This window comes from Dasypus novemcinctus, chromosome 6 (assembly GCF_030445035.2).
Source record: "Dasypus novemcinctus isolate mDasNov1 chromosome 6, mDasNov1.1.hap2, whole genome shotgun sequence".
Classification (NCBI taxonomy): domain Eukaryota; kingdom Metazoa; phylum Chordata; class Mammalia; order Cingulata; family Dasypodidae; genus Dasypus; species Dasypus novemcinctus.
The window spans coordinates 84,189,452-84,205,117 of NC_080678.1; the positions used below are offsets into that span (position 1 = coordinate 84,189,452).

Sequence of the window (15,666 nt, forward strand, 5' to 3'; positions counted from 1 at the left end):
TTTATATGCATAAGGGATGAATGCAAAGCAGTATCAGCTTTTTACTTTCCTTAGCATAGAGAAACATAGAAGGTTGTTCATAGTAAAAAATGCCTGGACTGATAAACACCAAACTCATGAGTTATATCTGGAAGGAAAGAAAGGGGATGCTATCAGGGAATAACGTTTATTTGTATTGATGATATTTTGTTTTGCTTTTTAAAGCAAACTTTTTAATAAAGTTTAACATGTATAGAGAAAAGTATAGATCATAAATACAAACAGTTTGACAAATTCACACAGAATATCATATCCATGTAAGTAATACCCAGATCAAGAAACAGAATTTTTTATTGGAACTGCTTGGTTTTGTTAAAGCTATGTAGTAGGCACATGGGTGTCATTTTTTTTTAATTTTTTTTTTAAGTTTGTCAAATTAAAAAAAAATCATCTCAGAAGGAAATCATTTCTGAGAGTTGAGAAAGTACTTTAGGGGAATAGGTTTTTTTCCATATAAACCTCTTGTCTTTCATGTATCTGATAAACTTTGTAAAGCTGGTATAGACCCAAGTAATTGAAAATTTTAAAATGGAAAAAGGATATAAGCAGAACTGTATGGGTTCAACATAGTAAAAATTATAAATACTTTTTAAAACATGTTTTTGAAACATAGCATATTATTGGCCTTTTACAACTACAATTTGAGTCATCAGACTTATGGGTATATTGAAATGACAGTTTTCCTTTTAAAAATATTATCACTGAAAGCCCAGAAATAGTTTATGGAATACCTTATTCAGTTCTAAGATTCAAATATATAATTAGTTTAAAGGCTTGATATCTGTTATAGAAATCACTGTGTCTAGTACCTAAAGGGTTTTGCAGTATTTTAATTATCTGCCTTTGTGTTTTTGAGGGGTGGCTACTTCTCTCATGAACATGAAGATTTCCGAAATTTCATTTTTGTGTGTGTATAACAAATCTTTCTATATATCTTATTTAATGAAACATATTAAAATAGTTTTTTCCTCAATTCTCAATAATTGTTTTTTTTCTATTTAAGTTATGGTTGTTATGTTATAGGAAGCCATTTGTAAAATATCTTTTTGTAAAAAACATTTGGTCATTAGCCCTTCCTCTATTTTGGGGGTTATATGCATGACTTTATTAGAATGTTAATCTATTGAAAACCGCTCATTATTGAATACTTTTTGTTTCTTTTACTCTCTTTTAGAAACCAGTAAGACAGTGTAGGTATATTTCTGTTATCTTTATGAATATTTGATCTTCGAAGGAGTTGTTAGAGCACACTGAAGTTTTGTTTAGTTTTCCTGTTTTCCTTTGGCAGGCAGTGGAGGAGGAGGAAATGGCAGGTCCTAATCAACTCTGCATTCGCCGCTGGACCACCAGGCAAGTAGCTATTTGGTTGAAGGATGAAGGTTTTTTTGAATATGTGGACATCTTATGTAATAAGCACCGACTTGATGGAATCACATTGCTGACATTGACTGAATATGATCTCCGGTCTCCTCCTCTGGAAATTAAAGTCTTAGGAGACATTAAAAGGTTAATGCTCTCAGTCCGCAAACTGCAGAAAATACATATTGATGTTTTAGAAGAGATGGGCTACAACAGTGACAGCTCTGTGGGTCCCATGACCCCTCTCATCAGTGCTCTTCACAGCTCAGACTGGCTCTGTAATGGGGACCCTTCACATGACTGTGATGGACCTATCACTGACTTGACTTCTGATCAGTACCAGTACATGAATGGAAAAAGCAAACATTCTGTTCGAAGATTGGACCCAGAGTACTGGAAGACCATATTGAGTTGTATATATGTTTTTATAGTATTCGGATTTACATCTTTCATTATGGTTATAGTCCACGAGCGAGTGCCTGACATGCAGACGTATCCACCACTCCCAGATATTTTCTTAGACAGGTAAGTTTTGATCCTAGTTGCTAAATTTGTAAAAGATTGCTATAACAATGATAATATATTTATGATAACTATGTTATTTTTGTTATTGTTGATTTATACTTTGCATTTGCTTTATCTGGTAGTATATAAATAAAGATACACTTTGAAATAGCCTTGTTAGAGTAAGTTAGATCTGAAGCTTAGGTGAGTGGGAAAGACCATTGCTTAATTAATTTTTCTATACCTATACCTCCTTAGGCTCAATAGCTTTTTGAAGGGTCTTCTGGTATGTTGTTTGTAATGAATGGAACTTGATGTTTTTTTAAAAATTTCCTTTTGGAGTGTTCTTAAATGCACTGAACTGATGATAGCACAACTCCATGTAGAGAGCGAGAGCCACTGGGTGTGTACTTTGGATGGATTGTACAAGACAGGGGACCTTATAACACAGTGAACCTCATGGTGAATGATGAACTGTGGTTAACAGTACAAATATAAGAATGTTCTCTCATGAACTAACAAATATACAATACTAAAACATGGTTTTACAAATAGGATGGTTTGTGGGAAAAATATACCAGATATAGGCTATAGACTATAGATAGCAATAATGTGATGATGTTCTTTCACCATTTGTAACTTATGTGTCACAGCACTGTAGGGTTTTGGTGATGGGGCAGTGTATGAGACTTATATATGATATGCATGATTTTTAAAAATTTGAAATTAAAAAAAAGTCATGAACAGAATTCTGCTTTTCAGAATATATGGGGAGGGAATCTCCTTTATCACCAAATGAATTGGAAACATCACAGATAGTACAAACTGATTCAATCATAGTATTCTGTTTTTATTAACTATTAAATATATTAAGAATATAATATATGTATAATGTATATTGGGTTTTATATTTGTGGTTTTTACCTTTTTAAAGTTTATAGTACATTCTTGTTCATTTTTATAAAACTCGTACCCTTCTGAAAGTGCTATATAGTATATGTATTTTTTAATTGAAATGAATTACGATTTCTAGATCAAAATAGTAAAATGACATATACCTCACATTTTGCTCACTCTGAGACCCCACTAAAACTATAGTGTGTGTGTGTGTATTTAAATCATAAGCCCATAGAGAGGGGGCATATAAGGAAGGAGAAAATGATGACACAGTTTTGGAAGTTTGAAAGCAGATGGATGAATGGTAGTGCAGACCTAAAATAACCTAATTCTAAAACAGCAGTGGAAAAAACTGAGAACCAGTCCAATTTATATTGCAGATTTCTCAAAGCTCTTGTTAGAAGAGGTAAAGGAGTGGCTCTAAAAGAAGGAGAATTATTTGAAAACTGTTTAAGAAGGTATTAGATTCTTACATCAACTCTCCTATTCTGTATTGCTTTCCCAACCTTAACAGAATACCCTAGGTAGTGAGAAAGAAAGCCTGTAGATATTTGGAAAAGAGTACTTTAGCAGAGGAAATAAGGCACAAAAATCCTGAATTGAGAGCATGCCTGACATGTTTTAAGGAACAGCAGGCGTGATGGAAAGAGCAGTTGAAGATGAGGTCAGAAAGGAGACAGGAGGTCAGACTTTATTTTTCATTCTGAGTGTAAATGAAAGCATTGAAGAGTGTTGAGGAGAGGAATAGAGTGAACTAACTTCATTTTTTATAATGTCACTGGTTGTATTCAGAATAGCCTGTGGAGGTGGGGGGTGGGATGGGTTTAGGGAAGCAGGAATCAGTTTAGAAAGCTATTGAATTCATCTAAAGAAAAGACAGTGGTATCTTGGACGAGGGTATTAGTGGTAGAAGTGGAATGAAGGAGTTAAATTCTATATGTGTTTTGAAAGTAGAGCCAGCAGGATTTGCTGATGGTTTTAGATGAGAGATGTAAGAGAAAGAGAGAAATCAAGGATGAGTCCAAGATTTTTGATCTGAGTATCAGGAAAAATGGAATTGCCTTTTCCAGAGATGGGATGACTTTGGAAGGAGCAGTCTTGAAAAGAAAATTAAGAATTTCGCTTTGGATTTGTCTAGTTTGAGCTATCCTTTACATATTCAAATCAGGATGTCAAGTAAGAGATGAAAATATGAGCTGGTTTTCGGAGAGAGAAAGCTAGACTGAAATTTGGAAGTTGTCAGCCTAAGTAAAGCCATGAGATTAGATAAGGTCTCCTACAGAGTGAGCCCAGAAGGGAAAAAAAGAGGGTTAGAGATTGAACGCCAGGTCAGAGAAGTAAGGAGGAACCAGCAGAGAAGTCTGAGATGGTCAGAGTAGAGAGAGAATGTGTATTAGTCAGCCAAAGAGGTGCTAATGCAAAGTACCAGAAATCTGTTGGTTTTTATAAAGGTTATTTATTTGGGGTAAAAGCTGATAGTTACAAGACCCTAAAGAGTCCAACTCCAGGAACCATTAGAGGTACCTTTTTACCCTAGTCAGTTGCCACATGTTGAAGTAAGATGACAGACCTGGTCTCTCCTTCCTTCCACTTAAGGCTTTGTGGGCCCAGCTTCTTCTGATCGCAGCTGTAGGCTGACATAGGCTTTCTTTCTGGTCTTCCTCAGCTTAGCGGCTCTGTTCTCTTCAGCTGCAAACTATCAGGCAAATGGCTCATCTCTTTTCCTGGGGCTCCAGGATCAAAATTCTCTCTGCTGCCTTGTCTATGAAGCTCTCTTCTTCCTGTGCCTTCTTCTGTGTGTCTTCTTGAGTGAGTGTTCATTCATATAGCCTACCAAGGAGGCGATACTGAGACCAAGCCACACCTTACTGACATAGTCGAATCAAAGCCCTAATCTTAACAGAATTTAATCAAAGACATCTCATCTGAATCTAATACAATCTAAGGGTATCACGCCCAGGGGAACAGACCAGTTTACAAACATAATCTCTCTTTTTGAAAATTCATAAATAATCTCAAACTGCCACAGTATTCTGGAAGCCAAGTAAAAAGGTATTTCAGAAAGTAGGAATAATTCATTAGCTTTGTCAAATGCTGCTGAGAGGTTAACTAAGATGAGGAGAATTGACTATTGGATTTAGCAATATGTTGGTCATCAGTGACCTTGACAAAAGTTAATAAGGGCGAAATTCTGACTATAATAGGTTCAAGAGAAAATGTTAGACTTACTAGAATTTACCCAAAGGTATAGCTCCACAACTGTTAAACAATATATGCATAAAGTTAATTAATCATTTTGGCATTATTTGTAATAAATATAAATATTGGAAATAATCTAAATGCTCATCCATGGTAGGATGGCTGAATAGACTATGGTACATTTACACAAATAAGTGATATTTAATCATAGAAAATAATGAAGATTTCTGTGAACTGATAGGATTTCCAAGAAAAACTCAGTAACAATGAATACTTGGACCATCCAGATCATGGTTTCTAAATACCATTCCCCAATAAAAGGAACCAGGTGAGTGGGTCTTGAAGAAATAGCTGATTTTAAGTCTGGGGTAAGGAAAGTATAAAATGAGGTGGAAACAGATCTTTTGTCAGAAAACAAGGAGGTGTACTAAACTGATGGAAACATGTCAAAAGAACATAAGAGCTGTCTTGAAGGTGCTCTGACTGATCAAAATAGGACAATTGGAACATCAAAAAGAATAATAATGGTAATGAATTTTAATATATTGAATTAAAAAACAACCTGTGATTCCACAGTGGTAGACAATAAACAAACAAAAAGATAAGGTGAGGGGAAGCTCTTCAAAAGAATAACAGCAAATATATGAGGGCAGAATGATGGAATTAGAAAATTAGCATTTTGCAATCCCCAAAGTAATCATTGATTCCAGCAAGTCATTAGTGGATGCTAAAATCCATTAGATAAAAGGCCATTGGGGAGCAGGATATTCACATGACCTAAAAATATCATTGCATGTATTATTTAATTACAGAAGGAAAAAGTTACTTTTACAATGGCAAGATCAGGCAAGCATCATCATCTTAGTCCAATGCGGCAAACTGACATGTGTCTGTGCATTGTATTGATGTTCACAACATCACATATATAATATTTTTGTTCAAAATATTTAACTTGAATGTAATCATCAGGAAATAATCAAACAAATCCAGAATATGAAACATTCTACAAGACTGCTGATCTGTACTCTTGAGAAATGTCTTTGTCATTGTAGACAAAAGCCAGATGAGGAAAAATTGTAAGGGAGATTAAAGAAATATAACAACCTAGAGAAATACATTAACTTTAATTGGATCTTCTACCAAGGGAAAAATACTGTTACAAAGGACATTTTTGAGACAATTAGAAAAATTTGAATTTGAACTACATATTAAATAATGCTATTTCCTGGATGTAATAGTGTAATAAGTTGTGAGGAGAATACCCTTGATCTTAGGGATGCATATTGCATATTGAAGCATTGAGGGGGAAATATCATAAGGTTTGTAACATAAATGGTTTTAGCTCTCCCCCCCAATAAAGTGTGTATGTATAGTAAGATGAAATAAAACAAACATGACAATATTGTGTTAATTACTGTAAATAATTGAGGGATTTCATTGAAGACTATAGAGTGCTTATTCTTCCAACTTTTTTGCAGGATCGAAATTTTTTAAAATAAGAAGGCCAAAGACGAGAGAGAAGGGTTGGGAGGGAAGGATGGGCAGAGAGAAGGACAAAGGAGGGATGGAAGAAGGAGGGAGAGGCTGGTTTAAGCACCTGGACTGTTCATCTGTATAACAGAAGGGAAAGAAGAAAATATGGAAACAAAAGTAGAAGGTTGGTAGATGTGATATTGGAATGGAGCACAAGGAATTTGCCTCCTGACTTTATTTTCTCTGCAAACAGAGGGTGAGAATGGGAAAGAGGTGTTGGAGGTTTGAGGAGAAAGGATGAGTTATGAAATAGTTATCTAATAGAGTAGGAGAGTGAATAGATGTAATTAATAGCAGCACTAAGGACCTTCTTGAGATTAGTAGTCTTGTTGGCCTTGTATTTTTACCACTCTCATTCAGCTGCACAGTTACAGGAATGGAGTAGGTAGAGAATTAGATATAGGCAGGATTGGGGTTTTGTTAGGCATTACAGTGAAGTAGAAGACAGACCAAGGGAGTGATTAAAGTGACAGATCATGTACTCCTACGGGGATAAGGAGGGAAGTGAGGATATAAGGTAGGTGAAGGACAGTGAAAAGGTTATAAGATCAGTGAATTTTAGGTCTTAGAATTACTGAAGTTGGAGGACTAGAAGGAATGAGCTGAAAAGGCTAGAGATGTTGGTTAGAGTGGGATTCTTGGAATTAAGATTATGAGGAGTAATATCTTTGGTTAGAAGAAGTAAAAAGAAGTGAGTGAGAAGAACACAAATTACAACAGAAGTATTGGAGAGACTAACAGTGAACCTGAAACTAAAATTTTCAAGAAATTAAAGAATGGATGCTGAAGTTCTATAGATGTCTCTAACAAGGCATAATGAGAGAAAGAAGGGGAAATGTTCTGGAAGAGCAATGAGAATTGTTTTTTATGTGTGCAGTTCAGTGGTATTTTAGTAGAAATTAAAAATCCATCACCGCTAATTCCAGAACATTTTCATTATAATAAAAAGAAACTCCATACAATTAGTAGTCACACCCTGTTCTTTCCTTCTGCCAGCCCCTGGCAATCACTTTCTGCTTTCTCTCTCTATGGATTTGCCACTTCTGAACATTTCATATAAATGGAATCAGTCAATCTGGGATGGTCTGTGTCTGGTTTATTTCACTTAGCATAATGTTTTCAGGGTTAATCCATGTTATAACATTTATCAGTACTTCATTTTTTTTTTTAAGCAATTTTTCTGTTCTGTTACGTCTTCTTATTTTCTCTCTTCTGTGTCTCTTGTTGCATCATTTTATTGCACCAGCTCTCCGTGTTGGCCGGCACTCCTTTTCAGGGCCGCATCCCTGCATGGGCCAGCACTCTGCATGGGCCAGCTCGCTGCATGGGCCAGCTTGCCCTCACCAGGAGGCCCTGAACATCGAACCCTGGACCTCCTATATGGTAGACGGGAGCTCAGTTGCTTGAGCCACATCCATTTCCTTTCATTCCTTTTATAGCTGAATAATATTACATTGTATAGATAACGCCACGTTTTGGTGTTGATGGATGTTTGGGTTGGTTCCATTTTTATGCTATTATGAATAATGTTATTAATATTCATGTATAAGTTTTTGTATGGACATGTGTTTTCAATTGCAATGAGGATTTGTAATCAAATTTTGTTTAACTTTTATCTACATTGTCATCTGCTGTAAAGCTCCATGCTCTTACGCATCTAAACTTTATTAATAGGAGAATGGTAGCAGGTGCTGTCAGTGTTCCTTCCATATCCTCTCGGATCTCTTTTCCATGTCCATGTACACTGATAGTCCCAGCGGCCAGAAAATGTGTTTCTGTTGGAGGACATTCTTGGGCTGCTGGAACATACTTTGCCTGGTTGAACAGAGAGCCAAAAATATTTGGAAATTTACATCCCTCCAGCAGTAGCTCTTAACCAATGACTAATGATGAGGTGGAGTATAAATACTGCATTTCTTTCCCCTAATTGGGGTGTTGAGGTCTGATCTACACTGTCTCCTAAGTTCCTTACAAGATTGAGCCAAACGTACCCTTTCCTGAGTTCTCCACAGGACAAGTCACCTTGGCTTGGCTTCCTGCCTTCCTGGTCCCATAATGCCACTACTCTATGGTTTTTACCTTGGGAACACTTACTAATAAATCATTTTAACACTGACCTTTGTTCCAGGGTCTGCTTCTGAAGCTTATTTGACATGGTTCTAAGAGCTTCAGTAGAACAGAAAATTAGAAGGGGATAAGGCTACTTCTAGAGGCAGGCCCCACCTAAAACAGTGCAAAGGGATAACTGATAACCATAATAGCAAGAGAGGAACAGAAGAGCTATAAAAAGCAGACATAATGAAACAAACCTACCAATCTGGGGCTTAAATGCCTTTCATTTCTCAGTGGTCCCTGAGGTCATTACAGAGACTAAAAATGTACAGTGTAATAATTAGTGTTTGTAATGATGACTAAATTACCAAAGAAAATTAAATTTTATCCAGAAAAAAGAGGCATATGCATGTGTGATGAATTTTAGAAAGCCATTAAAGTAAATATGAGGGCTTGAATACACATTTGACAGTTTCCTCTCAACACTCCACTAAAATAACAATAAAAAGGGGAAAGGATTAGAAATCCCCTGTTATCCTGTAAAGGCAAAAACAGTGATAATAATGAAAGTTTGGAAAATAGTTAAATGCCTGTTGTGAGATTCAGAGCAAAGGGTAATGGCATGCAAGAGGTAAGTTTATTTGTACTATGGAACTCCAGAAAAACTCACAAAATAGGGGGCAATAAGCATCTCTCAAGGCCAGATACAAATGGGTGCTAAATTAAGAAGATTGGTTGCAAGTCTATTTAAGAAGCTTTTAGACCCCTAGTTCCTCTGCTCTACTCCAGCAGAAGACTGATGGTGTATTCTCCAGAGCAGTTGATTATGAGGGACTCTGGTCTCAGAGATACCATGCCCAGATGAGAGCAAAGACATTTTCAGTATCTTTCCAGGTGGAATTTACTCAAAGTCTATGTACCAGTCAGGGAGACTTCCAGCCCCTTTCTCTGGTCAACTGAGTGAATGTGATAGCCAGACTTATCATCCACTTCTGCCCCCACCTGGCCCCAATCTTCCAAGCAGAAGATTGTTCTTGGAAAACCTGCCCAAGAGAGAAAAACAGCAGATACCACTACTGGGAGAATATCTCCAACTAATCAACTAGACCCCTGCTTACTCACTCTGCAGTGAAACTCTCAATTTGACAAGCTCAGCCCATGCACACAGAGCATCCAGTAAAAGTACTTCACTGTCAAATATGGTCAGTCAAGAATCATCAGACATTTGAAGACAAACAGAAAAAAGGAAACTCTGAGGAAACACAAAATAGGGAGAAGAATACTTGAAATTAATATTCTCAGAGAGAGAAGTGGTGTTAGGTTGTATGGGACAGTAACAGAAAACCATTTTAAAAAGGAAAATGCAGAGGAAAAGCTTTTGGAAAACAAACAAACAAAAAGAAAGTGGAAATTAAAAATCCAGCAGGATAGGGAAATGGATGTGGCTCAAGCAGTTGGTCTCCTGTCTACCATATTGGAGGTCCAGGGTTTGATGCCCTCCTGGTGAGGGCAAGGTGGTCTGCGCGGTGAGCTGACCCATGTGGTGTGTCGGCCCACACGGTGGAATGCCACCCTAAGCAGGAGTGCCAGCTGACGAGGAGAGCTGGCGCAGCTAGATGATGCAAAAAGAGACACAGAGGAGAGAAAATAAGAAGACGTAGCAGAACAGGTAGCTGAGGTGGCGTAAGAGTGTGATCGCCTCTCTCCTGTTCTAGAAGGTCCCAGGATCGGTTCCTGGAGCTGCCTAATGAGAGTACAAGCAGACACAGAAGAATACACATTGAATGGACACAGAAAGCAGACAGTGGGGAGGAAGGGGGATAAATAAAATAAATCTTAAAAAGAAAAAATCCAGCAGGATGATTGGAACATAAATTTGATGAAATTGCCCAGAAAGGAGAATAAAGATGGAAAGTAGAGAGAGAGAAAAAAGATAGATCCAGTTGGTCCAACAGTCAACAAATAAGAGTTCCAGAAAGAGAATATAGAAGAAATGGAGGAAGAGATATTATCTAATGTAAAATATAAGGAAATTTCCCAGAGCCAAAGGACATGACTTCCAGACTGAAAGGTGCAAATACCCAGTCCAAGAATGAAAAATGACCCATACCAAAGCCCATTCCGAAATACTGGAACACTGAGTATAGACAGAAAATCCTAAAAGCTTCTTTAATAGACAACATAGAAAAGATTGGAAATTCAGATATCATCAGATTTCTCAACAATCATTGGAAGCTAGAAGACAATGGAACAATGCCTTTCACTTTTTGAGAGAAAATGTCTACTGTAGAATTCTCTATCCATACAAACTATCAATTAAATATAAAACTTGACTAAAGATTTTTTAATTTGCAAGTCTCAAAATATTCACTCCTCTACCCCACACTTATTAGAATGACTAAAATGAAAACACATACACAAAACTGATCATACCAGATGCTAACAAGGATGCAGAACAACTGGTACTCTGATACATTGTTGGGAGATCGCAAAATGGCTCAACTGTTTTGAAACAGGCAGTTTATTAAGTTAGACAAACACTTAGTATAGGATCCCATAGTTCCATCCTTAGGTTTCTGCAGAAACCTGTATTCAGTCTTTATTCATAATCACCAAAAACTGGAAATAACCCAAGTGTCCATCAAACAGTGAATAAATAGATAAAGAAATTATGGGTAAAGAATTGTACATTCAACAACATGAATGACTCTCAAATACACTGTGCTAAATGTAAGAAGCCCGATACAAAAGGCTACATACTGTACAATTACATTTATATGACAGAAAAGACAAACTTCTAAGGGACAGAAATCAGATCAGTGGGTGCCACAGGGCTGGAGATGGGGTGGGTTGATTACAAAGGGGCACAAGGAAACTTTTTGAAGTGATAAAAATTTTGTCTTTATTGTGGTGGTTACACAACTGATTATGTTTGTCACAGTGCATCAAACTGCAAACCTAAAAAGGGTGACTTTTTCCACATGTAAATTAAACCTCAGTAAATCTTATATTAAAAGCAAATTTATCTTCTAGTCCTTCTCTCAGAAAACAACTGGAGGTTATATGCCTTCAAAACTAAGAAGTAAACTAAGAAAGAAGAGGAGGATATGGGATTCAGAAAGTAGAAGGTCCAATATAAAACAAGAGGCATAGGGGATTTCCAACATGAGCATCTAAAAAATGCAACCATTTCAATTCAGAACAAGAAGGAGGAGAAATCTGGAAGAGATTTCCACCAAGGAAAAATTGAAATTGATAGAATACTTTGGGAGAAAGAATTGGTGAAAGGAACACACAAAAAAGAGAAAACTTAAAAAGAAGGTATTTGCTCCAGGGAATTATTAGAAGTTGTACAAAAGAGGAATTTAATCATCATCATTCTCTACTGATTCAATTATGAATGATAGTTATGTAAGTTGTAAATATTTTATACAAAATTGTGAATTTACCGTTAGAGAGGATTAGAGAGTATACCGTGTGTGTGTTTGTGTGTGTGTTGAAGAGATGTTACCATAAGATTTAATGCCAGTTGAAACAAGTAGAAGAGTGAGAGTGATCTGGGGAGCGAGATTTAAGTTTAGGTTGGGGGCAGAAGTTTTAGGTTCATCCTAAGCTTTGTACATTATATATACATATATATGTGTGTGTATATATATACAGGTTTTTTTTAAGTGTCAATTTTTAAAGTTTAACTTTTTAAGAAGTCATTTAATGGAATCTTTATCTGAAAATTTCTGTTGTATGAATTAAACCTTTCCCCAGTAATGTCAAATAAATAAGGCAGTAATAGGTTAAAAATATGAGTTGTTGTTTTTTTTCCTGGAGTAATAGGTAAAAGATGACTCCCCGAATGAAGAAAATTGGCTTGTTTCCCATTACTGCGAATAAAATTTGGGGTAGACTCTGTTAATATCTTTCCAATATACCAAGTGTATGCTATGGACCATAGTTAGTGGTTATAGTATGATCATGTTCTTTCACAATCAGTAACATGTTGGTGGAGGAGTGATGTGTGGGAGTTCTGCACATTATGCATGATTGGTAAGCTCACTACTTCTCTAATATATATATTATATATATCTTTCCTATTTTTCTAATCTCACGTTTCCTCTTTTAAAATAACTTTAATTAGTTAATATAAGCTCACTGAGTAGTTTTTAGTGGAAATCTACAAAGAATAAAAATAAAACCACCAAGGAACAGATGTAGCTCAAATGTGCTTCCCATGTACAAGGTCCTGGGGTTGATCTCCAGTACCGTCTAAAAACAAACAGAAAACAAATGAAGAAACTGGCTCTCATTGTTGCAGATGTAATTCAGTTGCTGAGTGTCTGCTTCCCATGTGTGAGGTCCTGGGTTCAAGCCCCAGTACCTCCTAAAAATAATAATAATAAAAAGCCCAGAAAAATAGCTAGAGGAAAGAAACAGCCTGGAAAAAAAAATATTCTAGGGTTTAGGATACCAGGGGAAGGCTAGGCACTGCCCATGAGAGAGGGACCAAGGAAAAGAATTACAATGGCAAAACTGAATTAAAAGTGGCAGTTGCTAAGTGCTAGCTGTCACTATAGACACTTGAATTCTCAGGCCACCAGGCTGGTGGCTACAGACAAAGGGGGCCCAAGGGATCCACCTCCCCAGGAAAGGGGAGAGAAAGGGACACAGCCTCTTCTTGTTGACCCACAGGTTTGGTCTACTGCGTCCTGCAGGACCGTCAGCCGGCTGGGGCCATGCCATTGTGTGCCTTGGGAGCCAGCTCTGGGCTCAGAGGTCTGACCCTTGGCCTCCCCTCTACTGACCAGGACTGGTTGCTGAGGATGCAGAGGCGAGTGGGGTTATTTCTGACCAAAGAAAAGGGAGGGGCCTGACAGCAGAGGTTGGAAACTGCCTCTGAGAAAGTTCGAATTATGAGGCTTTTAGCTTCCAGGCAGGAACCTCTGTCACATTGATCCAGTCAGTGTCCTTACAGCAAACACACTGCAACCGGGCATTGAACTGAGGCCTGCCAAAGAGTGCAATCTGCTGGCAGACCGAAGAAATGCATGTGAGGAAATTAAAAGTAGATAAGTAAGAGAGACTGTTTTCAGCCTTTACAGCCTCCTTCTCCAAGGCCCCAGAAAGTGAGTCTGCAACCCATTACTGGATTCAGAGCTCAGTTTTAAGCAGCTAACAAGGATAATCCTAAAGACACAGAACAGGTTGAACCAAGAATCAAAGAACAGGAGTATCGTGCAAACAGTAACCAAAAAAGAGCAGGAGTAGCTATACTAATATTGGACAAAACAGACTTTAAATACAAAAAAGTTATGAGGGATGCAGAAGGCCATTACACCAGGAAGAAGTAACAGTCAAAAATATCTATGCACCTAACCAGGGTGCCCCAAAATACATGAGGCAAACTCTGGCAAAACTGAAGGGAGAAATAGACATCTGTATATTAACAGTTGGCAACTTCAACACACCACCCACATCATTAGATAGAACAACTAGACAGAAAATAACAAGGAAACAACTTGAACAGTATGATAAACAAGCTAGATCTAACAGATATACACAGAACATTGCACCCAAGCTCAACAGGTTATACATTCTCAGGTGCTCATGGATCTTTCTCGAGGATAGACCAAATGTTAGGTCACAGTGCAATTCTCAATAAATATAAAAACATTGAAATTATACAAAGAACCTCCTCAGATCCTAATGGACTGGAAATCAGTAATAGACAGGAAAGAAGTAAATTCAGAAATGTGTGGAGGATGAGCAACACACTCCTAAATAATCAGTGAGTCAAAAAAGAAATTGTAAGTGAAATTAGTAAATATTTTGAGATGAATGAAAACAAGCACACAACTTATCAAAACTTACAGGATGCAGCAAAGGCAGTCCTGAGGGAAATTTATAGCCCTAAATGCCTATATTAAAAAAGAAGAGAGCTGAAATCAAAGATCTAACGAAACAACTGAAAAAAGTAGAAAAAGGACAGCAAACCACTCCCACGGCAAGCAGAAGGAAAGAAATAATAAAGATTAGAGTAGAAATAAATCGAGAACAAAAAAAAAATAGAGAAAATCAGCAAAACCAAACATTGGTTCTTTGAGAAGATCAATAAAATTTACAAACCTCTAGCTAGACTAACAAAGAAAAAGAGAAGATGCAAATAAGTAAAATCAGAAATGAAAGGGAGAAGCAGATGTGGCTCAAACATTTGGGCTCCCATCTACCATATGGGAGGTCCAGGGTTCGATTCCTGGACCCTCCTGGTGAAGCCAAGCAGGCCTAAGCAGAGAGCTGGCCCACGAAGAGTGCTGGCCTGCACGGCAAGCTGGCCCAAGCGGAGAGCTGGTGCAGCAAGATGATGCAACAAAAAGAGACACAGAGGAGAGACAACAAGAGAAGCAGCAGACCAAGGACGTGAGGTGGTGCAAGAGATTGAGCACCTCTCTCCCACTTTGGAAGGTCCCAGGATTGCTTCCCAGTGCTGCCTAAAGAGAAGACAAGTAGACACAGAAGAATGCACAGTGAATGGATGCAGAGAGCAGACAATGAGGTGGGGGGTGCAGAGAAATAAATAAAATAAGTCTTAAAAAAATGAAAGGGGTGAAGTTATGACTGACTCAACAGAAATAAAAAGGATTGTAAGAGGATATTATGAGAAACTACATGCCAACAAACTAGACAACCTAGATGAAATGGACAAATTCCTAGAAATGCAGAAACAGCTTACACTGACATTACAAGAAATACAAGAAAAAACCAATCACATTTAAAGAGATTGAATCTGTCATCAAAAATCTTCCAAAGAAGAAAAGTCTATGATTGGATGGCTTTACAGGTGAATTCTACCAAGTGTTTTGAAAAGAAATAACACTAATTCTGTTTAAACTCTTCTAAAAAATTGATGACGCCCTGTAAGGAGAGCCACCCAGCGCAAAAGAAAGTACAGCCTGCCCAAGAATGGCATCGCACACACGGAGAGCTGACACAACAAGATGATGCAACAAAAAGAAACAGATTTCCGGTGCTACCGATAAGGATCGAAGCGGTCACAGAAGAACACACAGCAAATGGACACAGAGAACAGACAAC

General features: G+C 37.4%; 1 protein-coding gene across 4 annotated transcripts in view; it reads left to right on the top strand.

Annotated features, from left to right (window-relative positions):
* Positions 1-15,666, top strand: part of SAMD8 (sterile alpha motif domain containing 8) — a 90,674-nt gene that overhangs the window by 49,133 nt on the left and 25,875 nt on the right. For all 4 annotated transcript variants that reach the window (XM_058299096.1, XM_004477382.3, XM_058299095.1 and 1 more), the window contains exon 2: positions 1,328-1,923. In XM_058299096.1, the coding sequence (XP_058155079.1) occupies positions 1,328-1,923 (596 nt within the window). The remainder of the gene's footprint in view (positions 1-1,327; positions 1,924-15,666) is intronic.